Source organism: Carcharhinus amblyrhynchos, chromosome 30 (assembly GCF_965287045.1).
Source record: "Carcharhinus amblyrhynchos chromosome 30, sCarAmb.v2.hapA, whole genome shotgun sequence".
In the NCBI taxonomy this organism is placed as follows: domain Eukaryota; kingdom Metazoa; phylum Chordata; class Chondrichthyes; order Carcharhiniformes; family Carcharhinidae; genus Carcharhinus; species Carcharhinus amblyrhynchos.
In genome coordinates this window covers 1,373,324-1,393,861 of record NC_137353.1, presented here as the reverse complement: position 1 = coordinate 1,393,861, position 20,538 = coordinate 1,373,324, and the positions used below count along the sequence as shown (strand labels likewise).

At 43.8% G+C, this 20,538-nt stretch overlaps 1 protein-coding gene across 10 annotated transcripts in view; it reads left to right on the top strand.

Annotated features, from left to right (window-relative positions):
* LOC145360159 (rap1 GTPase-activating protein 1-like) overlaps nt 1-20,538 on the top strand; it is a 503,018-nt gene that overhangs the window by 413,747 nt on the left and 68,733 nt on the right. For all 10 annotated transcript variants that reach the window (XM_080215160.1, XM_080215153.1, XM_080215152.1 and 7 more), the window contains 7 exons: nt 949-996; nt 2,530-2,568; nt 6,560-6,742; nt 7,880-7,983; nt 9,064-9,142; nt 15,403-15,456; nt 15,643-15,726. In XM_080215160.1, the coding sequence (XP_080071286.1) occupies nt 949-996; nt 2,530-2,568; nt 6,560-6,742; nt 7,880-7,983; nt 9,064-9,142; nt 15,403-15,456; nt 15,643-15,726 (591 nt within the window). The remainder of the gene's footprint in view (nt 1-948; nt 997-2,529; nt 2,569-6,559; nt 6,743-7,879; nt 7,984-9,063; nt 9,143-15,402; nt 15,457-15,642; nt 15,727-20,538) is intronic.

Here is a 20,538-nt window from a genome sequence, read left to right as displayed (position 1 = left end):
GCATCCCAAGCGTATCGCTCCCATTTCACTGCTAACCTTCAATGGATCTCCAAATAAATCAACCAGTAAATCTCTGATGTAATCTACTCTGAAGAACATGAATGAGAAAACCTGTGTTCTCATTGGTGCAAATTCATTACAATCCACTTTGGAATTTAGGGATTAAGACAGAAATGAGACGAATAAACAAACATTCTGATAAAATCACAGGGCCTTGTTTTTAATTGCTGGCCTTGCCTTTAGCACCCCCATGGTGCTCGCCATCTTTTGGTGCCCATTATATCTGTCAATCCCTCTTTATACTATGAGTGGGAATGACGTTAGACTGTGGAAGCATTGACATTAATGACAAAGAGCAGGTTGCTACCAATAATTCAAATTAATGACAACTTGTCCATCAAACCGCATCATGCTTTATGTCTGAACCCTTGATGCTGAGGCAGTGGCAATAGGGAAGGAAAGGAGGCACATCCTGCACTCCGGATCCCACTACCTCATGAGATGTCCTGCCCCATGTGCTCAAACATCTGTGGGTTGAAACCCAGCCTTTGGGTCACAAACAGAGCCATGGCAGAACCCCACTGGCTCGAGGAAACACCAGCCTCTCAGTGAGGAACACCGGCTGCTAATGGACAGGAAATGCCTCTGTACCCGCCCCCCCCCACCCCACCCACCCTTTACTGTCTGCTGTGGATGTGAACTGAGTCACAGTGAGCACAGGCCTCCAACATGCTGAGCCTATGGAAACAAGCAGGCTGCCACACCCTTTTTCCGTTGGCTACGCGAAAGACAAAATGAATGTTTTGCATTTGTTGCCATCACTAATCTGCAATGCAAAAGCACGGATTTGACAAATAAATTGTTAGCATATCATTTGGTTCCTGTGCTATTTGCATCTAACTAATGCATTCCACTGTTTTCTCCCTTCTCATGTGGTCTATCATCTAGGGATGCAGAATGGATGAACAGAGATGTCCTCTCCCACCACCTCTTAAAGTATGTACCCATTTGTTGCTGTTCCTTGCCAGGTTTATAGTCAAATCTTTTGTAAGATAACTCTAAACACGTTGCTATTAGATACAAGATGGTTGAGGGCTAGTCAGTATGAACTCAAGCCCTCCACCTCCCTCCAAACCACCACCCCCTCCCCTCAGACCACGCATCCAGATTCTCAAACAATTTCTACGTAAACAGTTGTCTGAGTTCAGAGACACTGAGGGGCATCTTTGGTCTGGACCAGGGAACGAGGTTCAATATTACCCTCACACTGACAGCACCTGGGCTGGGGCACTGGCACTGTGGGTGTACCCGTGCCACATGGTGCAGTGGTTCAAGAAGGCAGCTCACCACCTTCTCAATGCTGGGCCTTATCGATAATGCACACATTCATTTCCTAAGAATGACATTTTTTGAAGTTCAGATACCCTCGTGCACAGACTGGTTCCATCTAAATTCACCATTATGACTTATCATGTGGCAAGTTTCCAATGTTATTCTCGATCAGAGAGAGAAGTCAGATAACTATGGCAGTACTCTGCGCGTCTTAGCAACCAATTATAGAATAGTGTTGGACTAAAATTAAGGACAGCTCTTTAGGCAGAGACATGGAAATTTAAAGACTGTAGGAGAAAAAAAATGATGACATTCATCAATTTTTATTTCATTCTTGGGATGTGGGCATTGCTGCCAAAGCTGGCATTTCTCACCCATCCCTCATTAGCCTCATTAATTGAATGGTTTATCAAGCTACTTCAGAAGGAATCAGATGAGTATGGGGCTGGAGTCACACACAGGCCAGGCCAGGTAAGGACAGAAAGATTTCTTCCTGGTTGGGTTATAATAACAATCCTAAAGCTTCATGATGACTTTTACTGATAGACACTGTTCCCTGTAAGGTGTACAGTTGTGCAGTAGCTGGGAATGTGCCACACAGTTTGACCATTCCTCCTCATAATCCATGGTTTTGTACACCCTGAATAAACAGGCTGGGCATGAGCGATCGTTCCTTTATGAGGCACCATGTGCAATGCCTGTCCATCTCAAAGTCCACACTGTGCAACTAGCCAGCTGCGTACAACAGGTCGATGTCAGAGACTCTGCAGGAACTAACTGATTCTTAAATTTCCAAATTTTAAAAATTGAATTCAAACTCTCAAGCTGCCCTTGTGGGACTTGAAATTGCAAGGCCAGTAACAAAGACTAGAGGGTTATAAGCAAAAAATAATGCAATAACCAGAATCAGACACTCTGCAGAGCATTGTTGCTGTCCTAGGAGGTTTTTAGTGATCCTGTCTGATTGTCCTCCCCAATGATACTCAGAGCCTCTCCTGCCTGAAAGCCTTAACTTCACTTTGATCTGGTACTGGAGCAGGAACCTTGCTGGGCTTATGGTTCATTGTGGGGCAGGTTTGTGCACTGACCAATAAACTATCACAGGAAGCTTTCAATGCAAAAATGTCTTTAAAAACATTCATGTGAAACAGGCTTCAGTGATTGTGTAATAAAATAACATTGTCTTCTATGTTCCAGACTGAAGAAGATTACATTCCTTACCCCAGTGTTCATGAGGTACGGCACCTTGATTGTGCATTTATTTTTTAACGGCATTTGTCAAAAAAATGCAATTATTTTTGCAACTGGACATGAATCCAGGTGTGGAATTGTTGTAAAAGGGTCTCCACTGCTGTTGTAATTTAGCATTCATTTCAGTGCTGTGTATCTGCCTTGAGCATAGCCAAACTCTGTGCCCTGTCTCACACAGGCTGGGGTGTGTGGGTGTGTGTGTGTGTGTGTGTGTGTGTGTTGGGGGAGGTGGTGGTGGTTTCCTGCTGGCTGTCCCATTGCTTTTTGGACAGCTGTTGACGGGATTTAACTCCAGCGCCTATAAAGATCTACAATTCATCAGGAGAGATTCTAAATTCAGTTGACCATAGGTGCCACAGTTCCCAAATGTCATTGCGAGCTTTAGGGGCGTGCTAAATTTTGTTACATGTGGAACAACACACCCGTACCACGGAGAGCAACTGCACCCCAAGAGGGGCTTTTAATCTTTGTTGAAATGTAAGTGTTGGATGTGACATCAGTGCTACTGTGTAAAGCCAGAGGTGAGATTTATTTTAGACAGAAGGCTTTCAGATTTTATTGTTTCTATAACTAGATTCACTGTTTAGACTCTGGGGTACAAATTTGAAATAATTGTTAAAAAAAATTGAAGATGAAGTTTTTAAAAATTCTATCTTCGGAGGAGTTTCATTATCCAAAATTCTATCCTGAAGCAGATTTCAATTAGATAGATGTTAGCATTCATGTCGAGAAGGCTAGAATACAAGAGCTGGGATGTATGTCTGAGGCTGCATAAGGCTCTGGTCAGACCCCGTTTGGAGTATTGTGAGCAGTTTTGAGCCCCGTATCTAAGGAAGGATGTGCTGGCCCTTGGAAAGGGTCCAGAGAAGGTTCACAAGAATGATTCCTGGAATGAAGAGTTTGTTGTATGAGGAACGGTTGAGGACTCTGGGTCTGTACTTGTTGGAGTTTAGAAGGATGATGAGGGAGGATTTTATTGAAACCTACAGGATACTGTGAGGCCTGGATAGAATAGATATGGAGAGGGTGTTTCCACTAGTAGGACAAACTAGAACCAGAGGGCACAACCTCAGGCTAAAGGGACGATCCTTTACAACAGAGATGAGGAAGAATTTCTTCAGCCAGAGAGTGGTGAATGTGTGAAACTCTTTGCCACAGAAGGCTGTGGAGGCCGGGTCACTGAGTGTCTTTTTAAGACAGGCTAGGTTCCTGATTAATAACGGGATCAGAGATTATGGGGAAAAGGCAGGAGAATGGGGATGAGAAAAATATCAGCCACGATTAAATGGCGGAGCAGATTTGATGGGTCGAGTGGCCTAATTCTGCTCCAATGTCTTATTGTCTTATGTTTGAAAAGAAGAAATATGAAGTATTATGGAGAGTAAGATATGTGTTAGTGTGGACAATGGGCAGATTGGCCTCTTGTCATGTGGTAACATTCAGTAATTCTATAAGGCAGGAAACTGGCTATTGAACTATTCCCAACTTGATTTCTAGACCAACAGGCAGAACATATAAAAACAAAATCCATCTCCAAGAGTGTCTGTATGTAGCACCATTACTGCCTGAACAGACCGAGTCCTAAAGGGCATGGCTGTCAGACTGAGTCTGTAGAAGGTGGTGAGTGAACCAACAAGAAGGAAAAACATACTTGAGCTCACTCAGGCTGTTACAGATGTGTTCACCATGACGGTATTGGTTGGTGTGACCATCACACAGTCCTCTGGGGACAAAGTCCTGTCTTCATTTAGACTGCCTGAATGGGATCAAAGCCAAACAGATCTAGCAGCTCAAAACTAGGCAACCATGGGGTGCTGTGGGCCACCAGCAGAACTGTACTCTACCTGAATCGTTAATCTCCTGCCCGGCATATCCCCATTCTACCATCAAACCAGGTGATCAACCCTGGTTCAGTGGAGAGTTCAGGAAGGACATCCCAGGAGCAGCACCAGGTATACCTGGAGAAGCTACACCACAAGACTGTTTGCATTTCAAATGGCATAAGCACCAAATGATAGACTGAGCTAAGTGATCCCACAATCGAAGGATCAGATCTAAACTCTGCAGTCCTCAATATTAAGTTGTGAATGGTGGTGGAAACTAACAACTCTCTGAAGGAGGAGCCTCTCGTCTCCGTGTTGCCAAGCGCTCCTTTGATTATCGATGCTTGGCTTCAGCTTGTCCTCGGCAATGACATTCCAGGTGTTCAGCTCCTTCCCGGATGCTTTTCCTCCACTTTGGGCAGTCTGAGGCCAGGGATTCCCAGCTGTCAGTGGAGACATTACACTTTCTCAAGGAGGTTTTGTGTGTGTGTCCTTGAAGCATTTTCTCTGCCTCCTTGGGGCTTATTTGCCATGTTGAAACCCTGAATAGAGTGCTTGTTTCGGGAGTCCTGTGTCAGGCCTGCAGACAGTGAGATCCACCTTCGAGCGTGTGGTCAGTGCGTTGATACTGGGAATGTTGGCCTGAGTGTGAACACTGACATTGGGACCCTCAGACTTTGGCTTAGAGTCAGAGACTTGGACAGTTCCAAGGTTCTTATTTGGATAGTTAGCTTGGAAATGCTAGATAAAATTCCAAATGTGACTCCATGTGATTCCCAACGCCACTCCCACCTGACTAACCCCACTCCCCAAATCCCTGTCAAATCATCTACCCATCTATGCACCTCACCCACTGCCACCCTACCCACTTACCTTACCCACCTCTGACCCTGCCACTTATCCCCTTGCCAGAATGCCCACCAGTCACCCTATCACTTTACCAACCCTAACACTTCACCCATCCTATCCCTGTTCATTCACCCAGCTGCCCATTTAGCTGTTCAGTCTGAATATTATAGCTTACCTCCCAACAGCCATTGCTATAAAGGAGATAAGTCTTTGGCACAGATTGACTTTGCTGCTGTCTGTGTGGGTTCTTCCTCTGACAGCTTTCTTCTTCAGCTTGGATCGGAGTCTGAGCTGTTTCGGAAAGCAGTTATTTTCAGTCTGATCAGTGTCTGACACACGGGTTCTAACTCTGACGGGGAGGTTTGAGAAGATGAATCTGAAGGAATTGTTTTAATCAATCAGGTTCTTAAGGTCAATGTTTCTCACATTGCTGGAAGGTTCTCCAGCCTTTCACCATAAATACACTGTTATTGGCTGGATAATTGTAGAAAAACCAGTGGGAACAGCTGAAGGTGAATGTTTCTGCTGTTCAGTTGGAGGTTCCTCATGGAAACAGAGAGAAACCTGCAGAAATTCTCCCATCCAATCCTTTCTACTCGAGCTTACAAATTCAGTTTCTCATTTTCAGCTTTCCTTGTCCCCCGATAGTATTTGTATCGTTGTGCTAAATGTATAAAACACTTAAGTTAGCAAAATGTTCCGAGCAGTGTCACAGCTCAGATTCAACACATCAGGAATTATTGTTTAGGATTTTCCTCCCAAGCTGAAACTGCAGCATTGTACTTCCTGCTGCCTTTATCAATTCAATCGCACTGTGTCCTACTCTCTGAACTTCTTTCAGTCCTCCTGCCTCTTCCTTTTTAAACAGTTTTAAAACCTAAGCTCGTTCATGTTGATTAACTGCCATTCGATTTGTCATATCTTTGCTCACTTTTCAACTCTGGGTGTTCTGGTTTCCTCCCACAGTCCAAACGTGTGTGGATTGGCCATGCTAAATTGCCCCTTAGTGTCGGGGGACTAGCTAAGGTAAATGCATGGGGGGGTCATGGGGATAGGGTCTGGGTGGTGGTCAGTGCAGACTCAATGGGCCGAATGGCCTCCTTTTGCTCTGTTGAATTTGATGATTCTAACTTTGGAGATTCTAAATCCTTTGCCCAGTTTTGACCTGTAAACTTGAACAAACTCTTTGTTTCTGCTTGGCTCCCTGGATGTTTGAACCTAACTGTCTTTAAGCTCTGCTCTCTGGGATAGTTTTCCACATCATGAAGGGAGGCTATTGGTTGAGTCCCTGCTCTTTATTTTAGGTCCTCCAGCGTGATGCTCCGTATCCTATCATCCTGCTCCCTCAGTTTGGAGGTTACTGGATCGAGGGGACAAACCATGAAATAAGAAACTCTCCTGAAACTGAGCAGTTATCATCTCCTTCCAAACTCAAGTTGGAATGTAACACAATAGCCAAACTCTACAGGAAACAGTTCCTGGGAAAGGTAGGAAGAAACTGAGTGAGTTCTGATACACAGAGTCTATTAATCGTAAATAACCTGTATCTACAATAGATAAACATCAGGTCTGCTTATTAAAATTGTGGTAAAACTGCGTAGAAATTCTCAAGTTACAATCCACAGTGTATAAGCAGTCACTCTTCTCCTTTCCTGGCTTTGAAGGCGCCTCTTTTCAGTCACTTTGGGCTAACATCTAAAATCTTGTGCAGTGGAGATCCCCGTCTTCATTCATAAACGTATTGTAACGCCCGGGGAACCCCAAAACAATGATGTAGACCAGCAGTGGGCAACCTGAGCCACAAGCGGCCTGTCAGGGTTCTGAGTGTGGCCTCACAAGATATCCTGATGACTATTGTCCACACACAGGGTCGCCACGTTCTGCCAGTTTTCCTTCCGACTGGTGTGACTGAAGTGATTCACACACAGTAAGGGGCGAGTGAGGTGAGGTGCGTGCTGACTTCTCACAACATTGAGTATGAGAGCCGGGTGCTCCCTCTGTGTCCAAACTCTCAATATTTATTTTATTTTTACCATTTGAAGTTAGTAACAGTTTTATCAACATATAAACGATTCAATACTTTCCTGAACTCCTCCTGAAATATTCAGCATGTATTAAATGTATTTAATCTTATTCATGGGGTCACCGTTAATGAACAGTTTCAAGCTTGCAGTCCACCTGCGATGGATGGCCACTCATCATCTGCCCCTCACTGGGGCTGACAGTTTAAAACAAATGTTGCCCCCTGTATCCGTGAGGATTCCACAATCGGGGATCAACAAACCAGGGCAAATTCTCCGATCAGATCCTGATCCCGCCTCGAGTCTGCAAATTCCGCTTCCCTGCCACATCTACTTTTAGCTTTGTACTGAACAAGTCATACAGTTTGACTGGCAAATGAACCAGTGTTTTCGGTTACACGTGGAAGGAAGTGACAGTGGGAATAATTTCAGTGAATTCGGGGAAGTGAGAGGTGTAAACGATATGCACAGTAATGTCTGTGGACGTGTACAGACAAGTGTGTGTCAGGGCAATTCATCTGGAATGTGAAATCAACAAATGTAGATTTTGATCAGAAACTGCGTCTGAATATTAAATTGCCTCTTTGTTCTTTTTTGAACCAGGAACATTTTAATTATTACTGCATTGACAGTGCGCTGGGACACTTAGTATTCTCCCTCAAATATGATGTCATTGGCGACCAGGAACATCTCCGCCTCTTGCTGAGGTAGGTCTGTTGGCACAAAGAAGCTCCTGTCTCTGTGGGTACAGAGTTTTGCATGTCCACAGGTGCCCGGGGTGGGAGGGGTGTGTGTGTGTGTGTGAAACACCTGCCAGTGAAACTTTCTGATTTTAAGAAATATTCAAGCTATTTCCCTGGATTTACTGTGTAACGTGGGGAAAACCCTATTAGCCTCAATTCAGTCATGAATTTGAGTCTCTAATCATCTCAGGAGTGGTGTGAGCTTTGCTAATCACTGGGGTTCCAAAGTTACAGTTTTGAAATAGCCATAAGATGCTGTTCCATGGTTTTACAATGACTAATGCATCACTCTTCATATATTTGATTCTTGAACCAATTCCAAACCAGTTTATAAGAACATAAGAACATAAGAAATAGGAGCAGGAGTAGGCCATCTGGCCCTTCGAGCCTGCCCCGCCATTCAATAAGATCATGGCTGATCTGTCGTGGCTCAGTTCCACTTTCCCGCCCTCTCCCCATAACCCTTAATCCCCTCTCTTATCAAAAACCCATCAACCCGCTTCTTGGTGGGCAGTTTGGTGGGCAGCACGATGGCACAGTGGTTAACACTGCTGCCTCCCGGCGCCAGGGACCAGGGTTCAATTCCAGCCTTGGGTCACTGTCTGTGTGGAGTCAGCACATTCTCCCCGTGTCTGCGTGGGTTTCCTTTGGGTGCTTCGGTTTCCTCCAACAGTCCAGTGATGTGCTGGTTAGATGGATTGGCCAGGTTAAATTGCATATTAGTGTCCCGGGACGCATAGGTTATGGGAATTAGCTGGGTAAATACATGAGCTTATCGGGATGGTGCCTGGGTGGGATGCTCTGTCGAAGAGTCAGTGCAGACTCGATGGGCTAAATGGCCGCCTTCTCCACTGTCAAGTTTCTGTGAATTATTGATTTTGGAAAATGTAATGAAACACTGTTAAATAAGCACATTCATTTATTTTGCTTGAAGCCATAATTAAAACATGTTTGGCAAAATAATTCTGCTTTGTTTATTAAGATAAAGGGAATTTTATTAATCATCTTGTGTTTATTTTTATTCTTTTAATATTTTATCCACAGAACCAAATACAAAACCTATCAGGATGTGATCCCCATTTCTTGTCTCACTGAATTCCCTAATGTGGTCCAAATGGCAAAGGTGCGTAAATACTCTTTTGTCTTCCTTTAAAAATAATGAAGAATCTCCTGGTTAAATGTTTGGGTGGATGGAAATACTGTTGATAATGAACAATGCCAGTTCCCTGTCCCCGAAATGGCTGCCAGTTCGATATGGACCTGCAGCCCTACAGAGCCATGGTCACTGGCATTTATCTCCTTAACAAAGTCACCAGGACTACGTTGATATGATACAAAAGCTGAGTGTTGTTGGAGCTGCACTCATTTGGGCGAGTGGAGAGTATTCCATCACACTCCTGATATGTGGCTTGTAGATGGTGGACAGGCTTTAATTGCTTTGAATCTCCAGTTTTTAGTGAGTTTTTGACAGTCAGTTTATTAAGGAGAAAAAAAATACAAAACGGTCATGGGGTACAGGCGAGGGTTTTCTGGTTTTAACGCTACCAAATGGGGCAAAAAGGGGAGGTGATGATGTAGTGGAATGGTCACTGGACTATAATCCAAAGACCCAGAGTGATGCTCTGGGGACCTGGGTTCAAATCCCACCATGGCAGAGGGTGAAATTTGAATTAGTTGAAAATCTGGAATTAAAAATCCTGGTTCACTATCCACTATCCTTACCTGACCTGGTCTACATGTGACTCCAACAATGTGATTGGCTCTTACCTGCTTTCTGAGTTGTAACAAACCACTTAAAGATCTAAAAGGAATGAAACTGAACGGACCACTCAGCATCAACTGAAGCACTGGAAACACCTGTAAACCCAACTCAATTGACCCTACACTATCCTCCTTACCAACAGCTGGGAGAACTGCCTCATAAACTAGTCACACAACAGCTTCCACATATATCAGCAGAGATCATCTTACTGATGATATCCCCCACACCACCATCACTAACCTGGGGTATGTCCTGTCCCACCAGCTGGACAGACCCAGCAGAGGTTGTACAGCACAGTGTTATACAGTCAGGAGGGAGTTGCCCTGGGGTCCCTGCTTCAGTGTCTGAGGGGAGTGTCCTAGGCCCAGCCATCTTCAGCTCTTCATCACTGACTTTCCTTCCATCATGAGGTCTGAAGTGGGGACGTTCGCTGATGATTGCAGCGTTGTTCAGCACCATTTGCAACTCACCTTCATCAGGTGAGGACTTTAACCTGCTGTTGTGAGACTTCTTACTGTAACTGAAATATCCACAAACGTTCAATCTCCTCATCACTGAGCAGTTTTGGGCCCAGTCTCTAAGGAAGGATGTGCCGGCCTTGGAAGGAGTCCAGAGGAGGTTCACAAGAATCTTCCCTGGAATGAAGGGCTTGTCACATGAGGAATGGTTGAGGACTCTGGTCTGTACTCGATGGAGTTTAAAAGGATGAGAGGGGGATCTTACTGAAATTTACAGGATACTGTGAGGCTGGATAGAATAGACATGGAGAAGATGTTTCCATTAGTAGCAAAAATTAGAACCAGAGGCACAACCTCAGGCTAAAGGGATGATACTTTAAAACAGAGATGAGGAGGAGTTTCCTCAGCCAGAGAGTGGGGAATCTGTGGAACTCTTTGCCACAGAAGGCTGTGGAGGGCCGGGTCATTGAGTGTCTTTAAGACAGGGATAGATAGGTTCCTGATTAATGAGGGGATCAGGGATTATGGGGAAAAGACAGGAGAATTGGGATGAGAAAAATAATCAGCCATGATTGAATGGCGGAGCAGACTCGATGGGCCAAGTGGCCTAATTCTGCTCCTATGTCTTATGGACACTCAGTGGCAACAGTGTGTACCGTCTACAAGGTGCACTACAGCAACTCATCAAGGTTCCTGAGTCTGCACCTTCCAAACCCACAATCGCTCCCATCTCGAAGGACAACGACAGCAGATACGTGGGAACACCGACATTTGCAAACTTCCCTCCCAAGTCATCCACCATCCTGACTTGGAACTACATTGCCATTCCTTCACTGTCACTGGCTCAAAATCCTGGAATTCCCTCTCTAACAGCACTGTGGGTGTACCTACACCACACGGACTTCAGTGATTCCAGAAGGCAGCTCACCATCACCTTCCCAAGGGCAGTTAGCATCAAGTAATAAATACCGGCCTAGCCAGCGACACCCATATCCCATGAATAATTTTTTTAAAAATCTATTCCCAGAGGAATGTGGTATTATTACCTGTTCCAGTTTGAGATAAAGGAGACTTGTCTGTATATGTTTTTATGAAGCTTGCCAGTATTTATACTGAGCTTTCTTACAATATTCCGGAAGGAAATGATAATCCGCTGTTGTGTTCTGTGTTAATCTTGGAAGATCAGCACTGCTCCATATTTCTCTTTGTTGGAAAATGTTTCAGCTCGCAGCCAGACAATAGGTGAAACTGATTCCGGTTAGATTGGCTGCCAGGAGAAACCTCGCATCATTCTAGCTTCTCTCCTGTGGAATTAGGAATTAGATTTCAAACTTTCCAAAGCTTCTTACAAAGACCAGTTGGGAGTGATTGTAATGAGTTCATAACGCCATCATACCCATTTTTAAGAAACAAATAGTGGAATGTTCAGGCCATTTATAAATGTATCACAGAATCGCAGAATACTACAGTGTCCAAGAGGCCCTTCAGCCCATCACATCTACATCGAAGCAGGAAATGCCCTGACCTGCCCACCTCATCCCACTTGCCAGCACTTGTATGCCTTGAATGTTACGATGTGCCAAGTACTCATCCAGATAATTTTCAAAGGATGTGAGGCATCCCACTTCCATCACCCTCCCAGGCAGCGCATTCCAGACCCTCACCACCCTCTGGGTAAAAAGGTTTTTTCTCAAACCCTTCCCATACCTCCCACCCCTCACATATTTTAACTATTATTAAACTGGCCAATAAAGTTTTAGAAATTCCCACTTTTAAACTTTTAACATTGGGTTTTCTGAAGATGGATTGAGATTTTCTGTAACATTAAAGAAAATAAGTACTTGTGATCCTGTGTCATCAATTATAATGTCTTCTGTTGATATTGATTAGATGGTATGGTTTGGTTGACTGGGCACTGGGGCGATAAAAATAAGAGCAAGATACTGCAGATGCCGGAGACCTGAGATAAAAAAAGTTCTGGAAATTCTCAGCAGGTCCAGCAGGAACTATTGATAAAGAAATAAAGTTAACATTTTGAGTCCAATATGACTCTTTGGAACTGAAGAGGGGTCGGAATGCGATAGGTTGATAAATGTGAGGTCATCCATTTTGGTAGGAAAGTGGACTATTATTTAAATGGTAAAAAATTGCAGCATGCTGCTGTGCAGAGGGATCTGGGTGTCCTTGTGCAGGAATCACAAGGAGTTGGTTTGCAGGTACAGCAGGTACATAAGGATAAAATTCAATTTGCTTCTTAATTGCTAGAGGGATGGAGTTTAAAAACAGCGAGGTTATGTTGCAGCTGTAAAGGTACTGGTGAGGCCACACCTGGAGAACTGTGTACTGTTTGAGAAAGGATATACTGGCACTGGAGGGGGTGCAGAGGAGATTCACTAGGTTGATTCCGGAGTTGAGGGGGTTGGCTTATGAGGAGAGACTGAGTAGACTGGGGCTATACTCATTGGAATTCAGAAGAATGAGGGGAGATCTTATAGAAACATATAAGATTATGGAGGAAATAGATAAGATAGAAGCAGGGAAGTTGTTTCCACTGGCGGGTGAAACTAGAACTAAGGAGAAGCAGATTTAAGACTGAGTTGAGGAACTTCTTCACCCAAAGGGTTGTGAATCTGTGGAATTCTCTGCCCAGTGAAGCAGTTGAGCCTCATTGAATGTTTTTAAGGCAAGGATAGATAGATTTTTGAACAGTAAAGGAATTAAGGGTTATGGTGAGCGGGCGGGTAAGTGGAGCTGAGTCCACAGAAAGATCAGCCATGATCTTATTGAATGGCGGAGCAGGCTCGAGGGGACAGATGGCCAACTCCTGCTCCGAGTTCTTTTCTTTTGTTTTATGCCCTTGAAAAAGAGGGAATGGTCAGGTGGACAAAAGGGAAATTTCAGTGATACATTCGAGGGTAAAGAAAACTAACTATCAAACATGTCATAAAACAAAAGGCAAAGGACTGGTAATGGTGGCATTAAAGAAGTTAAACATAGCACCAAAGTAGATGTCAATATCAGATTAAAGTCTGAAAGCAAAAACAAAATACAAACAGACATTTGAAAAATAAATTCAAAATGGAGGACTGAGTTAATGTGATCTGATGTTGTTGAACTTGATGTTGACTCCATCAGGCTGTAAAATACCCGATCAGAAAATGAGGAGATGTTCCTCTGGTTTCCTCTGGGCTTCACTGGGAGAGTGCCACAGGCTGAGGACAGATATGTGGGTCTGAGAGCAAAATAGTGAATTGAAAAGGCAAGACAGGAAGGTCAGGACCATGCCTGCTGATTGAACCGAGGTGTTCTGCAAAGAAGCCACCCAAGCCTGTGTTTAATCTCCACAGTGTACATACAGACCAGGAGCAGGATGGAGCCCCTGCTCCACCATTTAATAAGATCATGGCTGATTTAAATGTAACCTCAAACCTACACTCTGCCGACTGCCAATTGCCTATCAGCTCCTGTACAGTGAATACAGTAAACCAAACTAAAAGAAGTATAAACAAATCACTACTTCACCTGAAAGGAGTGTTTGGGACCTTTGGACTGTGACGAGGGAGCAGCTCCTGTGATTGCATGGGAAGGTGCTGTGGGAAGGGGATGAGATGTTGGGTGTTGGAGGAGTGGACCATGGTGTCATGGAGGGAATATCCCTTTGGAACGCTGGGAGGCGAGGGTAGGGTCTGTTTGGTAGTGACATCATGCTAGAGGTGGGGAAATGGTGGAGGATGATCCTTTCGATGTGGAGGCTGGGGAGGTGAAAAGTGAGGAGAAGGGGAACATTATTGTGGTTCTGGGAGGGAGGGGAAGGGGTGAGGACAAGGATGTAGGGAATGGGTTGGACACAGTTGAGTGTCCCATCAATCACAGTGGGGCGGAGGGGGAGGGGTGGGGGGGATTCTCAGTTAAAGAGAGAAAAGGCAGACATGAGAGTAACACCATTGTGGAAAATGGCCTCATCGGAACAGATGTGATGGAGACAGAGAAAAACGGGAATAATGGAATCGAGTCCTTACAGGAGGCGGAGTGTGAGGAGGTGTACTTGAGATATCTGTGGGAGTCAGTGGGTTTGTGATGAATATTCACACACAGGCTTTCCCAGAGATACAGCCAGAGAGATCAAGGAACAGGAGGGTTGGGGATGGACCAGATGAAGGTGCGAGAGGGATGGAATTTCAGAACAAAATTGATGAGTTTTCCCTGTTCTGGATAAGAGTATGAAGTGGCCTGGATACAAAGAACAAAGAGGAATACAGCCCAGGAACAATTCCTTCAGCTCATCAAACCCGTGCTGTCACATTCATCCATGTAACACAAAAGGATTTGTGGGAAGGGGGCCAGAGTAGGACTGGAACAAGAATGTTCCGCAAATCCCACAAAAATACTCTAATTTTTCTGGCCTCTGTTTTGCACAGAGTACCGTAAATTCCCGTTACTAACCTCACTGAAACAAACAGCGAGAAAACCTCTCACTTTCTTGCCTGTTTTACACTTAAAAGATTTTGAGAAAATTCCACCCCATCACTTGTTTGGGTCAGTGTTATTTCTCTCTTTCACTCTCTCCCTCTTTTATCTCATTGTCCATCTGCCATCTCACACTCTATCTATCTGGTCTCTCGCTCTATCTTTCTCATTTCACCCATTCTTTCCCATTTCTCTCTTCCACTATCCCCTCTTTATTTCCCTATCTGTCTTTCTTCCTCTCTCTCTATCTCTCTTCCCTTCTCTTTCTTTCCAACCACTCCCCCCCCTCGCCTCTATCCCAGCCCTGCAGAAAATGCAGCCAGGCAAACTGAGTGTGCAGCCTCTGAAGCCAGCCTCTCTATGTTGACTTTCTTACATTTAATTCCAATAAAGTTACGTATCTCTTTAATTTTCCTCTTTGACCATTGGTCACTCTCCTCCTTCCTCATTCGTTCAGCTTTCCTTTCCTCCCAATTGGTCAAGGATATTGCCCAACCTGCGTTGGGGTCACAGGACGTGAAACTTACCTGAGAAGGAATTTGAACATCCGGTTTAAAGTTAGAAAGCAAACTCCTGAGTTCTGACTGCCTGGCAGATCTGCTACATGGTTCAATGGTTCCCACTGCGTGAGCAATCCCAGTTTGTTAATCAGTGGAAGAAACTTTCTGAAATGATCTTTTGTTCCTCTATTTGCAGCTGGTTTGTGAAGAAGTGAATGTAGATCGTTTCTACCCAGTTTTATACCCTAAGGTAGGTGTCAGTTCTAGTTTTCAATCCCTTTCATTTCTCTGATCTAGCTTTCATCATCTCATTTCTGTAGCTGTTATTGCACTGGCTGTGAATGGTAATTACAAAGTACTCAGGGGAATGTTACTGATGTAAGGTAAATGCTTTGCTTTGAAGTGACTTTGTTACATTTCCTCCTGTCTCCTTCAGGCCTCTCGGCTAATTGTAACGTTTGACGAACACGTCATCAGCAATCATTTCAAGTTTGGGGTTATTTATCAGAAGTTTGGCCAGGTGAGTACATCCCAGCAGCAGGAGTCAGCAATGTCCCCCTGTTCTCTGAATGTTTTGTACAATGTGCATTTTAGTGGTCTATTTATTGCTGTTTGGGGGAACTACCTGCCTCATTTTCCCACATTGCAACAGTTTAAAACTTCAAACAATGCTTGACTGGCAGTGAAGTACTGGGACACGCTGAACGGCACGATACAAATGCACAATATTTACTGAACAGCTGCAATTTTTTCTGAGATTATCTCACTGAGACTTGCCGATTCCTGGCGAGCCTCCCACACTCTGCCCTCCGCGAACCTGACATCTGGCCATATCTTAACTCGCACCAAGTTCCGTTCACCTCCTCCACCCTATCAGAGAGGAACATCAGAACAGGAGAAGGCCATTCAGCCCTTCCAGCGTGCTCAACTATTCATTACAGAGAACAAAGAACAATACAGCACAGGAACAAGATCATGGATGACCTGGTTGTGGTCTCAACTCCAGTTTTCTGTCTGCTCCTCCGTGACCCTCAACTCACGTATCCATCAGAAATCTGGCTAACTCAGCTTCGAATAAATTCAATGACCCACAGCCTTCACTGCTCTCCGGGGTGTGGGGGCTGTTAGGTGGGAGGGGGGTGCTTGGGGGAGAGAATGGCCCTCAGAGAGAAAAACATTCTCCTCATCTCAGTCTTCAAAGGGATCTTTTATCAGTGGTTTCTTCATTTGTGAGAGTGATCACTCAGTGGGTGTGGTGCTTGGAATGAGATTATTCGACTGATTCTCCCTCTGGGAAATGAGACCACCTTAGCCTGGATTTCCTGGTGATGTACTTTATCATTGCATCATGAAGAAACCAGCTTTCTTTAATTAAAATCTCCAGCCTTATCCTGAGCTTTCCATCCTCACCTTCAGTTCAAGGTTGGCATGTCCTCGGGCTTAACGGCTTGTATGACTGAACAAGCTGGTTCTCAGCCTGCTGATCCCTGGGCACATGGAGCAGAATGTCTGGGATCTGGACTGTGGGAATCTCTTCCTTTTCTTTACCTGTCCATCATTGCCCTGCTTCATCATTGGGTCATTGGCATGTGAAGCATGATGCGGCCCAGTGGCAAGCTGGTGCCATGTTGACCGATTGTTAGCTCCTCCCGGTTGTCAGTGCCAATGCTGCCATCCTTTAAGGAGAGATTCAGAGACTCTTTGTCCTCCCCAGGAACGTTTGCCATTTGTGATCAGGATGCAGCAGCATTTACACAGGAGAGTGTCCCGTCCACGATTGACGTGGTTTACAAACGGACTAAATATGAAACTGAACTGTAACCACTTCAGGATGAATTTCCAAATCAGAGCTCCAGTTGCAGTTAACTGAGACCAGTGATTGTTTACACTGCACTAATCTTATCTTTTATATAAACTTAGTAAAAGGTTTCTGTTGGAAATGAAGACACTGATCATATTTTAAAGAGTCAGAGAACAAAGTGATCCAAGTAGAGTTGCATATTTCCTGTTTCAAATTGATTTTTGTACAGCTCAGTGTATTAAAAATAGTACTTCAGCCTTTTAAAGAAGCCTTTGAAATCTGTGCTGCATAAAGATCTTCAAATGTAAAGATCAAAATAATGGATTTTCTCCCACTCGAATGCACTTTCCTCCTGTCTCTACTGTCTTCCATATCGTTCTTGGGTGGCACTGAGACTCTGTCCAGTTCAGTCAAGTGTAAAAAGTATTTCGTTTGTTTTAACAGCAACTCGCTCATCTTTGAAAGTGTACCATTGAGAGTTCAATTATAAAATAATTTCAATCCACAAAATATATCATTTATTCAGTATTATTAATCAGTGCAAATTTCCCTCCAACGCCAATCATGTTACAGCCTATTGCACACCGATGACAAACCTATTTTAAAATTTGAGGAGAGCATAGCTTCATTTGTTTGTAATTAAACAAAATCTATCCTGAATTAGAAATATGTAGGGTGAAATTCTCTGGCCATGCTCACCCCAAAACGGGAAAATCCTACCCAAGGTCAAGGGACCTTTCCATGGTCCGCCCCTCACCCGCTCCGATTCCCGTGGCGGGCGAGATGGGAAAGTTTGATTCTTAATCATTTTAATTCACTTTATTAAGTGACAGCCTTGATTATATTTAGCAGGAAGTAAAGGTAGAAAAGGTCTTGTATTTCTATCATGGTATTTGAGATATTCCAATGTGCTTCACAGTCAATGAGGTACCTTTTAAAATTAGTAACTGTTGTAATGTCAATTTGTTGATAGCAATCTCTAATTTCCTGATGTACGCAGTGGCTTAGAATTTGTTTATTGTTTAGCTGAGTTTTTCATTTACGATTTCTATCGAGCAATCTGTAATCACCTCCATCCCCACAATCCTCTGCACACCTTCAACTCTGACCTCTTGCAAAACCCTCAGTTCTAATTGCTCCGCCATTGGTAGCCGTGCCTTCAGCTGCCAAGATCCTAAATTCTGGAATGTTCTCCCTAAACCTCCCCATCTCTCTCTCTCTCTCCTCCAAACGACGCTCCTTAAAATCTACCTCTTTGACCAAGCTCTGATTACACGTCCTCGTATCTCCTTATGTGGCTCAGTGCGTCACATCTTGCTTGAGGTGTCTTTCAATGTTTTTGTTCTGTTAAAGATGCTATATAAATGCAAGTTGTTGTTGCTGCTGCAAGTATCATTGAATCCAAAGAATGAAATTACCAGTCTGAGTGCACTAAGATCAGACAAGTTATACTGAAACGCCACGCACCAATGAGCTAGATTTCCAAAAAAGTTGAATATTGAAATATTAAAATTAAAATATCCAGAAGTTTTTAAAAGGCCATCAAGTCAGTGGGATCGTTTTAATATTTCCCATATTGATGAGGGAACATTGATGATATGGGCTTGTTATTGAATTCAGAATTTATACAATATCTTCAGTGGAGCTCTGCGCCTCTGCTTATATAAAATCAAATCAGCAATGTCTAAATCCAACCCATCTGTCAGAGTCATCATGTTTTACAGCACACAAAGGAACCCTTCGGCCCATCACGGCTGTCCTGGCCATTTTCCAGCACTTGTTCCAAAGCCTTATGTGCTATGGTGTTTCAAATGTCTTTTAAATGCTTCTTAAATGTTGAGGTTTGTAGAAAAAGAGATAATCCGCCATGGATAGCTAAGGAAATAAAAGAGGGTATTAAATTGAAAGAAAATGCATACAAAGTGGCAAAGATTAGTGGGAACCTAGAGGATTGGGAAATCATAGAAACCCTACAGTGCAGAAAGAGGCCATTTGGCCCATCGAATCTGCACCGACCACAATCCCACCCAGGCCCTATCCCCATATCCCTACATATTTACCCGCTAATCCCTCTAACCTACTCATCTCAGGATATTAAGGGGCAATTTAGCCTGGCCAATCACCCTAACCCACACATCTTTGGATTGTGGGAGGAAACCGGAGTACCCGGAGGAAACCCACACAGACACGAGGAGAATGTGCAAACTCCACACAGACAGTGACCCGAGCCAGGAATCGAACCCAGGACCCTGGAGTTGTGAAGCAGCAGTGCTAACCACTGTGCTACCGTACCACTCGATAGAAATCTTTAAAGGTCAGCAGAAAGCTTCAAAAAAACTATAAAGAAAAGTAAGATGGAGTATGAGAGTAAACTAGCTCAGAATATAAAAACAGATAACCAAGGTTTCTACAAGTATGTAAAATAAAAAAGAGTGGCAAAAGTAAACATTGGTCCTTTAGAGGATGAGAAGGGGGATGTAATAACTGGAAATTAGGAAATGGCTGAGGCATTGAACAGGTATTTTGTGTCGGTCTTCATAGTGGAAAACACAAATAACATGCCAGAAATTGATGACAGGAAGGCTATGGCAGGTGAGGGCCAAGAAACGATCATTATCACCAAAGAGGTAGCGTTGGGCAAGTTAATGGGGCTAAAGGTAGACAAGTCTCCTGGTCCTGATGGAATGTATCCCAGGGTGCGAACAGAGATGGTGGGAGAAATTGCAAATGCACTAGTGGTAAGTTACCAAAATTCACTGGATTCTGGGGTGGCCACTGTTTAAAAAAAGAGGGAAACAAAAGGCAGGTAACAATAGGCTGGTTAGCTTCACTTCTGTAGTAGGGAAAATGCTTGAATTTATCATCAAGAAAGGAATAGTGAGACATCCGAATATAAATTGGTAAGACGCAGCACGGGGTTCATGAAGGGCAAGTCATGTTTGACTAATTTGGTGGAATTCTTTGAGAATATCACATGTGCAGTGTACAATGGGGAATCTGTGGATGTGGTGGAACTGGATTTCCAGAAGGCATTTGACAAGGTGCCACACCAAAGACTGCTACATAAGATAAAGGTGCACAGTGTTACAGGTAATGTATTAGCATGGATGGAGAATTGGTTAACTAACAGAAAGCGAAGAGTGGGGGTCAATGGATGTTTTTCTGGTTGGCAATCAGTGACTAGTGGTATGTCTCAGGGATCAGTGTTTGTTTTGCAATTGTTTACGATTTACAGATGATTTGGCGTTGGGGACCAAGTGTAGTGTCTCAAAATTCGCAGATGACATTAAGATGGGTGGAAGAACAAAGTGTGCTGAGGATGCTGAAAGTCCGCAGAGGGATATAGATAGTCTAAATGAGTGGGCGAGGGTCTGGCAGATGGAGTACAATGTTGGTAAATGTAAAATTATCCATTTTGGTGGGAATAACAGCAAAATGGACTATTATTTAAATGATTTACATAAGGGGAAAAGTTTTGTTCTATCTACACTGTCTACGTCCTTCATAATTTTGTACATCTCAATTAGATCC